General features: G+C 45.1%; 1 protein-coding gene across 2 annotated transcripts in view; it reads left to right on the top strand.

The window, feature by feature from the left end:
• Positions 1-19298, top strand: part of DUS2 (dihydrouridine synthase 2) — a 45782-nt gene that overhangs the window by 21066 nt on the left and 5418 nt on the right. For both annotated transcript variants that reach the window (XM_079116886.1, XM_079116885.1), the window contains 5 exons: positions 9204-9251; positions 13879-13944; positions 14124-14194; positions 16310-16396; positions 17565-17733. In XM_079116886.1, the coding sequence (XP_078973012.1) occupies positions 9204-9251; positions 13879-13944; positions 14124-14194; positions 16310-16396; positions 17565-17733 (441 nt within the window). The remainder of the gene's footprint in view (positions 1-9203; positions 9252-13878; positions 13945-14123; positions 14195-16309; positions 16397-17564; positions 17734-19298) is intronic.

Genomic DNA, 19298 nt, shown 5'->3' with positions numbered 1-19298 from the left:
TGTGCAAATCTATCCTCTAATTTCCCCTCACACCTAAACCAAGAGCCACACTTCTCACTATTGCTGATAGGTGGCCCCCTGGGGTCCCACTCACACCCACTTCTCCAACCACAACTTTCCTGCTTCTCAAGCTTTCCTTCCTGGCCACACTAGCCTGTCTCCTGCTCCTGCAGTCGGTCAGTCTCATTTCTACCTCAGTGTCTACCTGTGTTCTTGGGTCCAGGAATGCTCTCTCTTCAGCTCCTCCCCTGACTCTCTCACTTGCATCTCTGCTGAAATGCTCTCTCTTTAAAGAAGTCTTCTCTGACTCTCTGGTGATAATGTAGTATTCCTCATCACTCTGTTTTTATATTTCTCTATAGCAATTTTAATTAATTCAATTTTTTAAAAATTTTATTTAGTGCTGGGGGTGAAATGCAGGCCCTTGTGTACACTATGCAAGTACTCTGTCATTGAGCTACAACCCAAACCCCTGGAATTGTATTATATCCTTGTCTCATCCTTTGTGGGTGATTGATGTGATGAGAGGAACTGGGCTTATCCCACTAATATCTTCCAAGCAGCTAACCCAGTGCCTGGGATATTAACAGGTACTCAGTAAACACTTGTGAATAAATGAAGAGCTGGATGGGTGGACTGTAGATGGACCAGCATCTTCACATTCCCACCCCTCTTCACACACACACACACACACACAGACACACACACACACACACACACACACACACACCCCACATACACAAGGAAGCACTCATCAGGTTTTTGTTTTTGCTCTGGGAATAGACCCCATTAGCCTCATGCACACTAAAGCATGTGCTCTAGCATGGGTCTGCACCCTCAGTCTGAGGCTCTCGTTTCTTCATGAAGTGGCTGGGTCTTGACCCCGCTCAGCTAGGCATCATTGCATATGTTACCAGTTAGGAACTGTACCTGAGAGTCCTTTTTGAAAGCCTTAAAAGACCAGGTATTCCATTTAGGAATGTACTTCAAGGGAACAGGGGTTTGAAACTTGACCTTGGAGTAGCCGAATTTCAAGTCAAACGCTATTACAGACGAATTTGTTGAGTGTGGGGTGTCTTGGGGCCATAAGGAGTTGGGAGTAACGGAGCAAGTGAGGGTCAGGGGGGCATTACTGACTTTTCCCACACCATTTCTGTTCCAGGTAGGTGTTACGTCTGCTGTGACCACAGGCCGGAGGCTCACTGGGTAAACATTGCTTCTAGTTTCAGGAAGCCCTCTTCCTCCTGTACTGTGCTGATGTTTCTGGTAGTGACTCAGGCTTGGACCTATTTGGTGCATAGAGCCCCTGCTAGGCCACTGTGTCTCAAGTGGCCCTCCTCCACTAGTGGAGTACAGATTGTTCTTTATTCAGCCTAAGGAGGGACTGCAGAGGATTGAGCAGGGGAATGCCAGGTCTTTGTGAAGGCCAGCTTCAGCCCTGGCATGTTCAAAGCAGCCTCTCCTTTCAAACCTGAGTTTCTTTTTTTTTTTTTTTTTTTTTTCTTTTAATTTTATTTTTTATTGTAAACAAATGGGATACATGTAGTTTCTGATTGTACATGGAGTAACAGCATACCATTTGCATAATCCTACATTTATATAGGGTGATGATGTTTGATTCATTCTGTTATTTTTTCCTTCCCCCCCACCCCTCCCACCCCTCTTTTCCCTTTATACAGTCCCTCCTTCTCCATTCTTGCCCCCCTCCCACCCCCCATTATGTGTCGTCATCTGCTTATCAGTGAGATCATTCGCCTTTTGGATTTTTGAGATTGGCTTATCTTACTTAGCATGATATTCTCCAATTTCATCCATTTGCCTGCAAATGCCATAATTTTATTATTCTTTATAGCTGAGTAATACTCCATTGTATATATATACCACAGTTTCTTTATCCATTCATCAATTGAAGGACTTCTATGTTGGTTCCACAGTCTGGCTATGGTGAATTGAGCAGCTATGAACATTGTTGTGGCTATATCTCTGTAGTATGCTGATTTTAAGTCCTTTGGTCAAACCCCAGTTTCTGAGATTCCTTTTCTGTGTCCTGTTGACATGGAAGGGGATCTCTGGCTGACAAAGACTCATTTAGATTGATTCAGGTTCTGTCTCCAGTAGGGGTAGTGAAGATCACTTCAGAAGATGCATTTAGTGAAGACTACCTAATTTAAAAATTTTATTTATTAGATATATAATCAGATATTGATATTCTTTTTTTATAATCTTTTTTTTTTTAATGTAGTGCTGAGGAATGAACCCAGTGCCTCACACGTGCCAGGCAAGTGCTCTACCACTGATCCCCAACCCTAGCTGTAGTTAATCTTTGTAAGAGAAAATGAATTTGAATGTCCATAATGTGACAAAACAAATTACAGATGCTGAAGCAAAGCCTGCCAGAATCTGGTGGGCTCTGCTCCACAGTGGGTTATCCTGGGGCGTGTCTGGACCTGGGAGGCATTTCAACTGCTGTTTCCCTACTTTGCAAGGATTAAATATTAAACACCAAGTAGTATTTAGCAAACTGGCAACCATGAGTGACTGGATGAAGAAAAGCCCCTTAGACTATGGGAAGACTGTGTTTCCAAAGAAGTCAGAGTGATAGTGAGAAGAAGGAGTATAAAGGATGACTTTTAAATACAGATCTAGTCTCTGCCAAGCTCTGAAGACGTAAGCCGAAAAATTTCTTCTTGGCAAGCCAATCAAGGCCCTTGCTGTGATACCATTGAACATCATTTGAAAACATGCCCAGTGCTTCTCTATTTTTGTATATTTGAATAACTTTAGAGTTATCACAATAAAAACAATAAATTTTTTATTAGTCAAAAAAATAGGAATCTAATTAGAAAAAAAGGATTCATGATGTTCTAGGTTGTTAAATGTCCTCTCTAAAGAGAGGCTCAGCAAGGAAGCTGCTGTGGCATTGGTCTCTTGCCACTCCAGTTTAAGCCCCGAATTTTGGAGCCAGGGCAACCCAGGGCCTTTTCCACCTCTGATGGTGCACTGCGTTTCTTGGGAGCCCCTCTAGCTCTCTGATTGGGCTTCTCTGCTGGCTTCTCTGCTGCTTTCTCTGCCGGCTTGTCTATTTTGTCCTTGGCTGGAGTGGCCAAGGGAGCGTCCCCATAGAGCCAGTAGCCACCAACCAGGCAGTATGTCTCCCCATGCCAGCCCACCTGGGTTTCTCCACATCCTTGGTAGAGGACATGGTAGTATGCAGGTGTAGGAGGAGACTCGGGAGGCACCGCTGCTGGAAGGAAACCCAGAACCCATCAGTCACTTCCACCTTATGCACTTTGCCGCCAGCACCTCCCTCTCCTGTTCCTTCCTGTTCTGACTGAATCCCTCTTATCTCCTTGGCATCCCAAACACACCCTTTGGTTGTCACCTCCCTCGATGTTTTCTGTCTCCTGAGTGTAAAGTACATGAGTTCTTAGAGCCAATGGAAGCAGCAAGAGTCAGACCTCAAAATGATCACAAACAGCACTCCCTCAATCTCCCCTTCTACAACTGAGACAAATTTCTGTAGGTCTGTCATTTCTGAGGCTTTAATGGAAATAATTTTCAAGGTTTGGAATACAGGGTCTAATATAAATTGTTTTAGAACCCCTGTGACATTGGCAGCTTCTGTTGGGACCCATTGATAGAGCCTGTTTGAGCCACACTGAATTCTAGCCTGGTTTTTATGGATTTTTCTAAGGCCTTTCTTGTTTTAGATGGTGTTTTGCTATGTTTCCTCAGACTGTCCTGGAACTCTTGAGCTGAAGCCATCCTCCTGCCTCAGCCTCCTCAGTAGCTGGCACTATGGTTGCACACCAGTGTTTCCAGCCCTACCACTTTCTGCAGGCCGTATTCTGGGGCAGAGAGATCCAGAGATCCAGGTCCAGATTCTGGGTGCCAAGGTCAGGCCCAATATCTTTCTCCCCTCCACTTCCCGAGACATCATTTCCTCAGACCTCCAGTCTGACTACCACTTATTCTGTCCCCCTGGCTCTTCTGTTCTTCCCAGCTGCATGGCACCACCCTTTCCCTCAGCAGATCAGACTGGGCCATGTGGGAGGGGCCCGAGTGTGTGTATCCCTGACAGTGTGGTAAAGGTGTCTGTGTCTGAAGGTGAGGTTGATGAGAGGCCAAAAGCTCTTCCTCAAAGTGCTCCATCATTTGATAAGGAAAGCACAGCACACTTTTGTAAGCGTCTTATGAAGGAAGGATGTGGAGAAAGCCTCCTTTCTGATTTGGTGATGAGGTTCTCACGTTTTTGTTCAAGTTTCACTCTGTTCCCCACCCAGATCCTTGAGCCCATCTCCTGGGCTCAGGTGATCCTCCCACCTCAGCCCCCCAAGTAGCTGGGACCTTAGATGAGTAGCAGTGTACTGGGCTCTGAAGGAAGCATCTGGGGAGTCTGAAGGGGAAGGCTGGATTGACAGAGATCAGGACCTTTGTAAACACTTGCCCTGAGCAGTGAGCACAAGCACTATGGGTCCTTGAGGGAGCAGCAGACCTTTGGTCTCACTCCTGGCCAGGGAAGTCCTGAGGTGTGATGGGCCAGCCCAAAAGGAACGTGTGACCGTCCAGTGAGGTTGTGTATTTACCAAGGGCTCCATTACAGATGTGTGGTCTAGTCCTACCTGCCACACTGCTCTCCCAGGGGACGGAAGACAAGTCAGACTGGATATAAAATATCCGGTCAGACATTCTCTCTCAAGCAGCCAGACTTGCTGGTGTCTTGTAGAGAACTGGTTCGCAAGTTTCCTAGCTACCCTGCCATGGAAACTGCAGCTTGTGATGTCATCACGACCCACTGAGGTCACAGAAGGAATGGGTGACTTGAGGGGTAGGTGTCAGACCCTTGGTGTTTTATGGAAAGCAGGGTGAAAGTGGAAAACTCTGCCTGGGCCTTCCTTCTGGCCTCCCCACCCATATCCTAGACAAATAACCACTGTCTGTGGAGCACAGCTGGGTGTTGCGACAGCCCATGACCACAGGGTAGGAAGAGAAACCCAAATTGTGAGACTGACCTGAGAGTCATGAGTAAACACAGACAGGTAGGTTGCATGGCCCTGACTGTGAGCATTAAACTGATGGAGGGCAGTGATGTGAGTGGATTAGGGGGTTAGGGAACTGTCCTTGGAAGTGGGCCTGAATGTAAGTTTTGGACTGGGCACAGTGATATGCACCTGCAATTGCAGTGGTTTAGGAGTCTAAGGCAGGAGATTTTCAAGTTGAAAACCAACCTCAGCAACATAGTGAGGCCCTAAACAACTCAGTGAGACCTTGTCTCTACTGAAATTAAAAAAAAAGGGCTCGGATGTGGCCCAGTTTGAGTGCCCCTGAGTTCAATCTCCAATATATATTGTACATATGGAAAAATATTCCAGTTGGGAATAAAAGCAAAGATAGGCTCCTCCTGACCTCATTCTGCCCCAAAGGTGAATCCTTTGATTGGTTGGAGGTGTGTTTCAATGGTAGAATGTTGATAGAGTTTTTGCCTAGCATGCATGAGGCTGTGTGTTTGATCCTGTGCACCACAAAGAAAGGAAAAAAAAAATTCCTCCCATCCTCACCTTTTTACAAGTGAGGTCTCAGAAAGATGTTAAGGCACGTACCCAAGGTCTCACAAGTGTTTTGCTCCTCAGTAGGTTTTTATGTTGTTCTTTTTGGGGCTTCAGATTTATAGCTGATAGGACAAATGTATCACATTTCAAGATGGTGGCCAATAAGAAGGCTGTTCCAAGGCAAAAGGAGTCTCCAATGACTTTTAAAAGTAGGAATACAGGTTCATTTGAGAGTGAAATTTGAATCGTGTTTATGACAGAATGACATTACAAAATTACTACAGTATCATTTCATTCCCCTTTCTTCAGAAAAGGCGAACAAACCATGTGTGGTCATTCAGGTCTGTAATGACAACAACTCAGGAGGCTTAGGAAGGAGGACCACAACTCGAGTCAACTCTCAGCAATTTAGCAAGCCCCTGTTTGAAAATAAAAATAAAAAGGACTGAGGATATAGGTCAGTGGTAGATCACCCCTGGGTTCAATACCCAGTACCACAGAGAAATAATAAAAAAAGGGTCGAAGGCTGGGATGAAGTCCAGAGGTAGAGTGCCCCTACATTGGTACTGCAACAACAACAGAAAACCCCAAGTAAAAAACAAACAATAGGGCTGGGGATGTAGCTCAGTGGTAGAGAGTGTGCCACTCTGCCAGAACTGTAAAGAAAATAAACTCAAGTGAGTCTTGGTCCTACATGTGGCAATTTGGAGTCTGAATCACTAAATACAATGAAGTCCACCCCAATGATAAGTATTGTTGAGACAGCCCATAAAAACTTCATTTATTGCTAGAAATCATAACATGACACCAAACCAAAATCCATTTTATTCTTCATATTTTATGTGAAAGACTATTCTACTGTCCCGTGCTTCATTACTGGCCAGTAGCTCATTTTTCAAAGCCACTAGCAGCTCACCAGGCCCTGAGAGGCATTAAGGACAGCCTAGATGACAAGTGTGTTCACCCGTGCAGGACACCAGGAAAGATCCCTAAACTAGAATCACGTTATAGTGAGCCGAAATCAAGCTTGCTGAGGCAAAGACTGTCTCCCAGAGGATGCCAGTCCTGGAAGGCTTTTCCTTCTGCAAACTGCCAGTTCAATCTTCTGCACCAGGCTCACATCCCAGGGATGGGTCACAAAGCTGACAACCGCACCTGGCACCTGACTCCCAAGCCGGCCCACCCTCCCTGCTCTGTGAATGTAATCTTTCAGGGTGACGGGAAAATCATAATTGACAACCAGCTCCAGAGGGGTGCTGTGTAGGCCCCGAGAGGCTATGTCTGTGCAGAGCAGTATGTCTTGGGATCCCTTGTGAAGCACTGGATGATAGCTGCCCTCACTGAGGCTGGCATTTGTCCCTAGAGCCTTAGGATTTGATTTTGTGGCCATCCAGAATATATCCCAGCCAGCTGACAGTGCTGGGGCTGTTGCAGAACACCAGGACAGTTCCTGAGGGCACAGTCTTATTTCTTTGTCATGGTGCTTGGGGATCTGCACCAGTTCTGCCGCCACTGCTGCTCCCTTCAACCTCATAAATGTTTGTGTGACATGAGGCATGACACAGTGGAGCTGGGAGGTGGTGATGGTGGTGAGAGATCCTGGGCTCCCCACTTTACTCCACACCTTCTGGATCTCATGTTGGGGATCAGTCTCAGCACCTTAGGGAGACCTTGTCTCAAAAAGAAAGGGGGACAACTGGGGTTGTAAATCAGTGGTAGAGTGCCTGCCTAGCAGGTGTGATCCTGAAAACCACATTAAAATAAATAAGCAAAATGAAGGTATTGTGTCCTTTTATAACTTAAAAAAATGATTATATTAAACAAAAAAGGATGTGAAATTTGGTAAAGTATTCCCAATTAAAAAAAAGAAAGTAAAGTATTGATTAGTCTCTCACTTATTAAGAAGGAGAACTTTTACTCTTTTAACTTTTGAACATCTTACATGTTGAATGTTTTATCTATTAAAAAGAAGTTGGAAGGAAATTCCATTATGCAAAATTAGTGTGGAAAGTATAGGCAGCTTGAATTTGAGATTCTGTAATTCCATAAGGAAGGTCTGGGTGTGAGTGTGTGAGGTGAAGGACAGATGGAGCTGGGTGAATTCCCCGGCTTCCTTGAGGCCTCTAAAATTTGTATCTGTGACCCTCTAATGCAGAGTTAGTGGCTCTTCCACCCTGCCAATTCTCAAAATGCAAGCCTGGCCAAGTCTATGGTGCCTTTTTTGTTTGTTTGTTTGGTATCAGCGAGATTTAACCACTGTGCCACATCCCCAGCCCCTTTTATTTTTTATTTTGAGACAGGGTCCCACCAAGTTGCTGAGGCTGGCTTTGAACTTGTGTTCTTCCTGATTACCCTCTGAGCTGGTGGAATTACAGGCGTGTGCCACTGCACCTGGCAGTGTGTAGTGATTAATGTGCTCTCTGACTCAGTCGTCATCCTTAAAGGTGAAATTAAACTGTAACAACTGAACTCAAACCTTCTGAGCACACGCTGTGAGCTTTCATGAGTTTGTAGTGTGTATACTGTATTTATTGGGTTTGTTTTTCTCCCCTTCATTCAGAATTTTAAAGATCCCCTCCTCTACTACTCTCCCCCGACAAACGGATTGTTAAAGTAATTAATTCATCGCATTGTGTAGAACATGGGAAATGTGGAAAAGTGTAAAAAGAGCTAGGTATGATGCCATGTGCCAGTGATCACAGCTCCTTGGGAGGCTGAGCTCACTGGTAGAGCCACACTGGATTCAATTCCCAGTACTGCAGAAGGAAAGAAGAAAAGGGCAGGAGAATTGTTGGTGATAATCCTATTATCATGAGACAAGCAGTATCGTTAGGGTTGAATTTTAAGTGGCTCTGAGTTGGCGGTTTCTGTTTGCTGGTGTTTTTGCTCAAGTTTGGCGTGTATCTGGGTCCTCACGAATGGGACATTGTTGTTGGCCGAAGTGAAGGGCCTGGACAAGGTTTGTTCCCTGAATGATTTTGCTGTTGTTGGAACCAAAGCAAGTATTGGGTATGAGAGGAAGAAGGAGTATGTAATCTCATCCCTCAGGGAGGATCCATTGTTTTTTAAGGGCTTGGAAGATGGTGGGGTTTAGTTTATTATGACAATGAGATCTGAGTAAGGACTGGAAAGTCCTGGGAAAAAAGTTTTGTTTTGTTTTGTTTCGTTTTGTTTTGTTTTTGGTACCAAAGATTGAATCCAGGGGCGCTTAAACACCAAACCACATCTCCAGCCCTTTTTATTTTATTTTATTTCTGTTTTTATTTTGAGTCAGGGTCTCAGTAAGTTGCTCAGGGACTGGTTAAGTTGTTGAGGGTTGCCTTGAACTTCTGATCCTCCTACTTCAGCCTCCTGAGCTGCTGGGATTTTTGACACGAACCAAGATATCCAGCCTGAAAGAGAAATTCTGTAGTGCCTAATTCTAGAGCAATCCACAGGTTTTGCCAAGGGGATCGGTGTGGTGAGTTTAGCATTCACCAAATTCCTTTCCTTGCTACTATGGGCATAAAAACTGTCTTCCGACCTGCTTAGGAAAATGCTGATTGCCAATGGCCCTTGGTTACCAGGTTGCCATACCATGGGGGGGCAGAAGGGCTAGGATCGAAGAGTTTCCTCCTCCGGCTGATATTTGACCTTCTTTGGGCTTTTCTTTAGGGAGGAATGGGAGCTGCTCTGCTGTCAGACCCTGACAAGATTGAGAAGGTAAGTCTTGCATGGATGAAAGTAGGATCCTCAAACATGGCTATGAGCTAGCGTTGCCTGGAATGTCTTTCTTCCCATTCTAGATTTACTGAAGTTCACTTAGCTTCTCCATCTTCTGCCTGGAAGATTTTTAAAAAGCTTCCCAGTGATTTCAGCATGCAGCTAGGTTTGGAATCCCTTGATCCAGCCTACAGCAGCTTTGAATTCTGTAAAAGCCTGGAGCTAGGGACCTGGGAAGTAAGAGCTAGAAGACTCTGCTAGACACTATTCTGTATTGTCTGTCTCCTGTCTGGGATGAGAGAGCAGAGGCCAGACCACCTTGGGTGAGGGTAGGCTTAGTGTCTGTATGTGTTGAGGGGTGGGTGGATTGTCCTCTCTAAGGGGCCTGGATGAGAATAACAGGGGGTGTGTCCTCCATACCATTGGAGTCCCATCAGTTCTTTGAGAGCAAGCCAGGTCAGGGTCATAGGAAGCAAGCTGAAGTAAGTCTTTATTCCCTTCCCTGTGGTTGTTTTGCAGATAGGCTTAGTGGAGCCCCAGGTTCAGGTTGGCATTTGCTTTCCAGTGCTGTGGACTGTCAGGGGTTGTGAGGGTAACATTTCTGCTATATCATACCGTGCACATCTTTTCCTTTTCTTTCCTGGTTCATCAGCTCTCAGCTTGCTGCTGCTGCTGCTGAGGATCTCAGCTCCTTTGTTTTCCACCATCCCTACTTCCCTGTCTAGGCCTTGAGCCTCATGGTGCTTCCTGCATATTAGTGTGACTTGGGACTCAGATTCCACCAGTAAGAGCTGCCATGGTTTGTTCTGGCTGTTGCATTTAATTCTGTACGTTCTTCCTCTCCAATTGTCTTTGGGATATAGGAGGATCACTGTATGTGTTGACTGGATTTCTTCTGATTTTTCCCACATGCAGCCACATATAATGTCCCTCTAATCTGCACATAATGTATCCTTACCATTTCTAGGGTAGTTTCCTTTTCAAAGCATATTTGTTTGTCCCTGAAACCCCTTGAGGTACACAGGGTAGGCATTTGTTAGCTCTTTTTTTTTTTTTTTTTTTTTAAGCAGTGTCTTACTATGTTGCCAAGGCTGGTCTCAATTCATGGACTTAAGAGATCCTTCCACCTCAGTCTTCCAAGTAAGTGGGACTATTGGCATGCACCACCATGCTCACTTACAATCTTTTTGATCAAAAGTAATAAACTAGCCATGAGTGGTGGTGCATACCTGTAATCCCAGCAGCTAGGGAGGCTGAGGCAGGAGATTCAGAGGTTTGAAGCCAACCTCAGCAACTTAGTGAGGTTATAAGCAATCTAGTGTGACCTGTCTTAAAATAAAAAATAAAAGGGGACTGGGGATATAGTTTAGTGGTTAAGGGCCCTTAGGTTCGATCCTTAGTACCAACAAACAACAATAAAATCTTCCAAAAACAAGACAAAAAATAACCTAAAGCATAGAGAAAAAATGATTTTCTTCAAGATCATATTACAAATAAGTGGCAGGCAGAGCCATCTTCAGAGTCATAGTCTTGTGATTCCTAATCCAGGATCAGTGCCCCTTCTCAATGATGTCCTTGATTAAAGGTGCCTCGGATCATTTTTAAGTGTCTGACCACAGTTCAATAGGCAACAGGAGCTTGGAACTTACAGTGAGGCACCTCTGTGCAGGATGGAGTGGAAGTGGACAGCCATGGATGTCAAAGCAGTTACCACGTGTAAGAGAGGGTCCTCAGCACATAGGCATTTTCATTATTTTCCGACCTAGTTTCTCATGTTGCTGGCTCTATCCTTTCTATTGTTCCTATTTCAATGAGGTACATTTACTCATGAGGCAGCAGAGATGCTCTCCAGATGCTTAGTTCAGTGTTCCTTCTCTGGTGGGGAAGTCACATAAGTCGGCTAAGTGGAGTTTACCTCATGGAGGGGAAGTTGCAGGGTTGCGGGTTTCTCCCACAAAATCAGATGTGATTTTTGCACGGGGGACTGGATTCAATTTAAGCCCAAACCGTACTGGCAGTTTGGGTGAGTGGGTGAGCTTTGTGGGTCCTTCAGGCTTGGTGTTTTAGGACCCTGATTCCATCGTGGGAGCATCTCAGGACCACCCGCTGAAATTTTCTCAAAATAAAGATGTTTATGTGAGGTCATGAATAACTTTGAAAATACTTAATAATACAATGAACTAATACCACTGAATTATACACTTAAAAATGTTTAGGTCGGCAATTTTTTTTTTTTTTTTTTTTTTTTTTTTGGTGATACTAGGGATTGAACTTTGGAATTCTTTACCACTAGCCCTTTTTATCTTTTTATCTTTTATTTTTTTAAGTTGTAGATGGACAGCATGTCTTTATTTTTATTATTTATTTATTTTTATATGGTGCTGAAGATTGAATCCAGTGCCTCACAAGCGCTCTGCCACTGAGCTACAGCCCCAGCCCTTATCTTTTGTTTTGAGACAGGGTCTCACTAAGTTCCCCAGGTTGGCCTCAAACTTGTGATCTTCCTGCTCAGTCTCCCAAATTGCTGGGATTACAAGTGTGTGCCACCATACCTGACCCAAGATGGCGAATTTTATCGTATTTAAATTTTATCCAAATTGGAAAAAAAAAAAAATCTGATGAGAATTCTCTATAACCTTGGAATGGATAGGGGTGGGGAGATATTATTCTGTTGAAAGAGATTCCACAGGTAATACTGGTATATCCTCCCTGGATTAAGACATTCAGTTTTAGACTGCAGCTCAGTGATACAGGATCTCACCCCTATCCAAGCTTCCTGTGCATCTTCTGGCTGTCCAGGGCATCCTTCTTGTGTGTGAAGTTTCTTAGGTCAGGCTACCAGTGAGCAGACCCAGAACTTGAACTCTGATCTCAACTGATACCCAAGCCTATGACTTCTGATCCTCCTACCTGCTCCTTCCTCAACAACCCAGGGAGATAGGACTGCTTTTTCCCAGGAGGCCGGCTGATCTGGTAAGGCGAACCAGTCTTGGGTAGATGTGCTGTTTCTCCACTCAGATATAGACTTGACTCTGGTCCTTTATCCCCAGAGACCTTCACAAGGACATGTGATGTGATGTAGACCTGGAGAGTTGTTTGTCCAGAAAAGTTTCATGTTCAATCTTAGCTAGAGGACTGCCTCTAGTTGTTTCCCCTCAGTGCTGATCTTGCAAGTGGTTAGAGCTTTTGGTTACCTAATCTCCTTCCTGGTTCTTAACATGAAATGAACAGAAATTCTGTTCTACTTGATTAAAGTACACTAAAAGAAGTTCCATAACATAGAGCATTGGATCAGACCAGCTAGTGTATCTTAAATTCCCAAATATCAGAACATTCCAAGTAGTGCTTACAAAGGAACTATTCATAGACATTGCGGTAAGCCAGAGATAGAATGAGAGTGAGAATTTTTATTGTGTCCTGAAGGACCTGGCGGTGCCCCTATAAGACCTGCCAGGGTGACTTTAGGACCTCAGGCCCAGTCTGTCTCCTGAGGTAGCACCTGTGAACTGTTCCTTCCTGCTTGTCAATTTTACCTGGTCTAGCAGACTGTGTCTTGCTCATGAGCTGTCTACTTATCAGCCCAGCCTCTTGGTCTGTTATCTTCCAGAGTGGCTGCCTCAGCCTGTCCCTGAGAAAAAGGCCTCCTCTGTTGGTTTTCTGCTTTCTGCTGCCCCCGCCTGTCTAGAAGAAGACTGGCAACAGTTGCCTGTGTATCTCCTCTTCTGGACAGAGGTTCAGTTCTGGGAAGGTCCTTGAGATCATCTTGCTTCCAACTTGCCTTGCCTGAAATTTTTGATGTGGGAAGAAGATATCAATGTCACAGCCGTGCAGTGTCATCTACATCTCTCTTGATCTCTTATTTGTGTGGTCTGGTCTTGCTACCTCATTGATACTTTCCTGTATGGTTTCTTGATCTTTCTTTGAAATCCTTTTCAATTATTATGCAATAAACACTTTATAGCTTGTTGAAAATGTTGTCCTTTCTTTTGCTAGTTTCATTCCTGTATATCTAACTTATCTAAAGATGGGTGCATGAGGACAGAGCACAGTTCTTTAAAGGCCTTCCTGCTTTCTCATTCTGCAGGGCCTTGGACGGCACTGGGGGAACATTTCCTTCCCTTCATCCAGGAGAGAAGTTGCCAGCCATGTGTTCTTAACCAGGGCTAGTCCTCAAAATCATATTGAAAACACAGTGTGTTGGTTAGAGCCTTTTGAAAATACATTCCTAAGCCCTGCCCTTAGAGAAATAACAGCGTAGAATACAAGAATACAAGAATTTGCTTTTTAGGTGGTTCTGATGTTTGATCTTGGCAAAGGATCACTGTATTCCACACAGGAATGCATACAGATCCATTCACTCCCTAATTCATTCAGTGTATTTAACAAATGTATATACACCATTTTGTACCAGGTAGAGCATCACTGATGTTGGGACTCAGCATAGAACAGAGGTACATTCCTTGTCTTATGGAGTGTTACATATGTATGTATGTAACAGATACATATATACACTTGTGCATACATGAACTGTCTGTGCTGCTGGAATACAAAGGTCTGTAGCAGTATACAAGTAGTGTGGCAGTTTGTTCCAGAAGAGGTAGGTGCTCCTGTGTGCTCCTCATTGCAGATCCTCAGCACTCTTGTTAAAGGGACTCGGAAACCTGTGACCTGCAAGATCCGCATTCTACCTTCGGTAAGGATGGTGTTGTATATCTGAAGGTCTGTTCTCTAGGTGATGTTGGATTTTGGGGTTGTGAATGACTCATGAGGTGCTGAATTAGGTTTGGTGGAGGGAATGGAGCTGAGCCCACTTTAAGAGCCAGCAGCTATAACCCTGGGGCCCCAGTAACCACCTTATGTGATCTTCCTCAGCTAGAAGATACCTTGAACCTTGTGAAGCGAATAGAAAGGACTGGCATTGCTGCCATCACAGTTCATGGGAGGTGAGTGATTGCGTTTTTAGGGACTGACTGGCAGGGCTATTCCTCGACCATTTTTACAGTCCCTCACCTACCTATTTTGCCTGCCTCTCTGTCCAGCTCTTCGACAACCTGTGAGTCCAGAGGGTACTCAAACCCCTTGAACAGCCTTGCTTTTGTCTTTGTTTCTTTTACTGAGCCCTTACTGGTGCTAGGCCCTGCTCCAAGCTTGAGAGACACAGGAGAAGGAGAAATGCCCCATCCACATGATGTTGAAGTGGTAGAGATGGAGTGATTTGCTCAAAACCGTATCATGCAGACAGAAAGTGGTGGAATTAGAACTCTGACTCTGAATGTTTTCTTTTCACTTAATTGAGCAATGGCTTCTCCTTTGAATGACACCAGGCAGATGGCTATTCATTCATTCATTCATTCATTCGTTCGTTCATTCATTCATTTATTGTGGTACTGGGGATTGAACCCAGGGGTGCTCAATCACTGAGCCACTTCCCTAGCCCTTTTTATTATTTATTTTGAGACAGGGTCTTACTAATTTGCTTAGGGCCTTGCTGAGTTGCAGGGGCTAACCTTGAACTTGTGATCTTTCTGCATCAACCTTCCTAGTCATTAGCATTTTACGGGTACGCCATCACTCCTATCAAGATGGCTGTTCTTTTGAAGACCCTACCACTTTTGCCTGCTCTTGTTGGACTACCAGCTGTCCTAGTGACTATTTTAAATAGTCCTTTGTAGCTAATGTGTTTCTTTAAGAGACCTGAGGTATTTCTGAAGGATGGCCTTGGTTTCCCAAATTTGCTCCCTGTGCCCAGAATGTCCTTTCACAAGGAACCCCAGACAACAGACTTTGGCTGGTGATTTCTTATCTCTGAGAAATGTGCCTTTTGGGCTCAGGGGTCTTATGGAACAGTTCAGGTTCCTGGTTTTGATTTTTGACAGCCTTTTCAGAGGGCATCCAGAGCTCCATCATATACAACAGAAAAGCAGAGCTGCTCAGATTGAAGTCAGAGGGGAAAGTGAGAGCTGCATGTACATGCTTTCCTTTCTTAGGCAGCTTTGGACTAAAATTGCTTGGTGCCAAATCCTATGTCTGCAGCTTATTAGTTGTGTATCCCTTGGTGAAATCACTTCTGAGTGCCACAGTCCTAATATAGAAATTAAGATAATTTCTGCTTTATAGTTCTCTTGTGAACTTTTTATGAGATTGTGAGTAAAAACCTTGGCATATAACCTGGCCATAGCCTGGCATAATTCTCTTAATAAAGGAAGATGTTATTATTTTTTTTTTTTTGGTGTTGAGATTAAACCCAGGGATCCTTTGCCCCTGAGCTATATCCCTCGTCCTGGGGATATAGGAAGATAGAGGTGGAAGCTAGTTGGCAGGATCTTCTGAGAAGTTCAGGAATGTAGCAGAGGGCGCACACTTAGAAAAGCCCTGTCAACCACCTGCCCTGCTTATCTCTGAACATAGGTCAGGCCTTGCCTCAGAGTCCCTGAGACTTGCTAACTCACACACAAGAACTTTTTATAGTCAACTTTGGAAGGAGATGCCCTGGGTCATGTCCTGCTTCCCCTGTGGTTCATCATGACAGCCAAGGTCTGTGGCTTGTCCTAGCTGCCCTGGACACAGGGCCTACCCGGTGTCAGGTCCTTTTCCCCAGGATCAGCTGTGCAACTTGGCTTTAGCACAGGCAGCTGCGTGGGAGTGGCCAGTCTGAACAGTGACAGCTGTTACCAGTCCCTTAGGGAGGAAAAGACTGGGACAGTAGGGGCACCATTCTTATAGCACTGTCCCTCATCTCTGGGAAGGGCAAGGGGAAGTCAGAGAAAGCAGCATGACCTTGGTTGCCAGCCATGCCTTGCCTGCTGTCCTCTTGAAAGTTGGACTTGCCTTCTCAGCATGGACCTAAGCTGAGTTAGTTCCTCACCACAAAGTTCTTTCCTAGAGGTTAGGGAGACCACTCCTGCAACCTGTCCTTCATGTCCACGTGGCTGCCTAATCTTCCTGAGGTCCAGTAGGGAGGACAGTAGTAGGTCTTGGTAAGATAACCTGGGTGAGCACTCAGCCGTCAATCCCATCTCTCTCCTTTTTTTTTTTTTTTTTTTTTTTTTGTCTCCAAGGAAGCGGGAGGAGCGACCTCAGCACCCTGTTAGCTGTGAAGTCATCAAAGCCATTGCTGAAACCCTCTCCATTCCTGTCATAGCCAAGTAAACTTCTCTTCTTCCTCATTTACTTTTTTTGCCACAACTCATTCAGAATGGACTTGAGCTGGCATTTAAGAAAAGAAATAAGAGAGCATTAAAAAGTGACCATAAAGGAAAAGAGAAAAAAGCAGAGTGGGAAATGAGCAGAAAAGTGGCTATCATGTAAGGCCATGTAAGGTCACTTGCCTTCTGATGAGTGGCTGATGCAAATGTGCAGGGCAGCACGGGGTACTCTGATGCATGGGCTTGGGAGAGCGATAAAGTGGCTGCTGAAGCAGACTGGTGGCAAGGTAATGTCATACCCAGGGTGAGGTGTGCACGGTTCAGGGGAGTCCCAAGGCAGAGTTCATAGTGCTTTGGCTCCAGGAACATAAGACCGGTCACAGGGTCGTTATAGGATCAGGAATGTGCAGGTATGAGGTACTCATGAGCAGCCCAGAGACCACATCCAGTTGCTAGTGGGGAGCTGGCCTGTGTTCAGTTCAGCCTTGCACCTAAGGGAGCCTAGGAGCTTGGGAACAGGGAAGCCCTGACAAAAGGCACGCCTGATAGGTGGGAGGATGGGGTGTAGCTGGGCACTGTGTCCCCAGTAAAGTTTTGGGGTGGCTTGGAGAATCCAGGGAGCCTGTCACTTCTGTTACCACTTGAGGGTCCTCCCCCAACATGACTAGCTCTGGGCTGAGACTTCCACCTGTCTCCTGATGAAACATATGAGGACAGAGCAGTTTCTGAGAGGATCCTGGAACATCAGGGTAGAGGGAGGGGAATTGTGACCAAATTGGACCTTCCTCTTGACCCTCACAATTACAACTATATCCTCCTCTTCAGGGTTTTAACCCAGTGCTTAGAAGGCACATGGGTGGCTACTTAGTTTCAGGATTTTAGGTTCATGTCTTCAGATGTGGGCTGGCATTTACTACTGTTTTGGATGAGGGAGGAGGAAAGTAAAAGGTCTGGAATACCTAATAAATACCAAGCAGGTTTGGGTTACTTTACACATCTTATCTCACTTAGTGAGATTATAATCTCCACTTTGCTGAAGCTCTAATAGCTGAAGTGACTTGGCCAAAACCCCACTGTTAATGAGTAGCAGATCGGGAAGTTGCCTTTTTCTGAAAATACTGGAAGGTTCCATAATGGAGACACCCCTAACCCTCCTGTTGCTTTTCAGTGGAGGATCTCACGAACACATCCAGCAGCATTTGGACATAGAGAAATTTCGACAAGCCACAGCTGCCTCTTCAGTGATGGTAGCCCGAGCGGCCATGTGGAACCCATCTATCTTCCTCAAGGAGGGTCTGCGGCCCCTGGAGGAGGTCATGCAGAAGTATATCAGATATGTACGTCTCTGCACTTTTTCAAAACCACCATTTCTGTCTGCCACAATCCTGCAGAGAGCATTTTATGGTAGCAGCCAGCAGCCCCTGTTGTTCCTCTCTTTTCCTTTTTAGTTCTTGGAGTGTGGCACTGAGTCTCATCAGCTGCCATGTGAAGAGAAGATGCTAGGGTGTGTGCTCCTAAAGCTCCAGAGGAGTGGAGGTTATAGCAAAGACTTTCTGGATCCAGGGTGCTTCTGAGGCCCTACATATGTGATATTGTGTTCTTTCTCCCTCACACTCCACATGTACACAAGCCCATGCACATGGACAAAGGGATTTTGTGTCACTGAAGACAGTCATGCCTCTGTATTGGCACAGGTGCAGCCAAAGCCAGGAGGAGCCATTGTTGTAGTTGTTGCTTGAGACAGATTTTCTCTATAGAGATTTCTCACTTTATTTCACTTATCTGTCAAAATGACTTCTAAAACATTTCTATTGCTAATTTCCAGGATGCTTTGCTATGAGTTAGGGAATAGTCTAACTTTAATGCTCTACTTAGTGAATAGTTCTTTCTAAAGCAGTTTCTTTTCACGAGGAACTCAATGGTAGTACTAGGGACATTTCCCTGCAAAGGAATTTTTTTTTTTTTTTTTTTTTTTTTTTTTTTTTTTTTTTAATTTTAATGAGTTCACCTGTCCTGTCTCTTCCACAGCTCTGGGACTCTGTGGGACTCTGATCAATTACATGTCTACAGGCAGAGACTGAGTGGTCCTCAAACTCTTCAGTGAACATACTGTGACAACATACATTCTTGAAAGCCACCAAGGGACAGCAGAGCATGAGTGATAACTCTGATCAGTGCCTGATCAGAGAATATAGCTCTTGCCCAGAGCAGGCTTCCACCTTCTTCTTTAGTTCTAGTGCTCACCTGCTTGGGACTACCTGTGTCCTTTTCAAGCTGTGGCCACAGCATGCAGTTCCCATGGCTGAGCAAGCTGGGGATGGTAGGAGGCCTTGAGCCTTTGTCCAGAGCTGGAAACCCTCTGTCCTAGAGCCTCTTCTCTCCAGTGCTGCAGCCCTCATCCCCTTGGTTCTGGATGTACTGTTGGGCGGTTTGATTACAACCAGTTGTCCAGTGGTCTCAATCAGCTAGAGGCAAGGGACTTTGCTTCAGTCCAGGTCAGCTGTCCATCTCTTCTGGCCAGCTGGCAGATGTGTAGTAGAGAAGACTTGTTCAGGAGTGCTGAGACTGCTCACTGGGTGAAAGGTGATGTTATCACTCATGCTCTGCTGTCCCTTGGTGGCTTTCAAGAATGTATGTTGTCACAGAGAAAACAGAGTGGCTTTAAGCATCAGTAGGGTTGCTTCTGGTCCAGCCAGATGCCTTCTGGTTCAAATAAGCTGAATCATGTCCCTCTTGCTGATTGGGGCTCACCCACTTATTCTCCCTTTGTTATTGATGTGCCATAGCACCTTCCTAGGCACTGATGATACTCAGAGATTCTAGAATATTGTAGAAAGCAAGGAGGCAGGATCAGAAGTGCTGTTCTCCTGCCCTATCCCTGATTATGTGGGTGTTGATGGTG

Source organism: Sciurus vulgaris (assembly GCF_902686455.1).
Source record: "Sciurus vulgaris genome assembly, chromosome: 17".
In the NCBI taxonomy this organism is placed as follows: Eukaryota; Metazoa; Chordata; class Mammalia; order Rodentia; family Sciuridae; genus Sciurus; species Sciurus vulgaris.
Note: the sequence above shows the minus strand (reverse complement) of the source record. Positions and strands in the feature narration are given on the sequence as shown.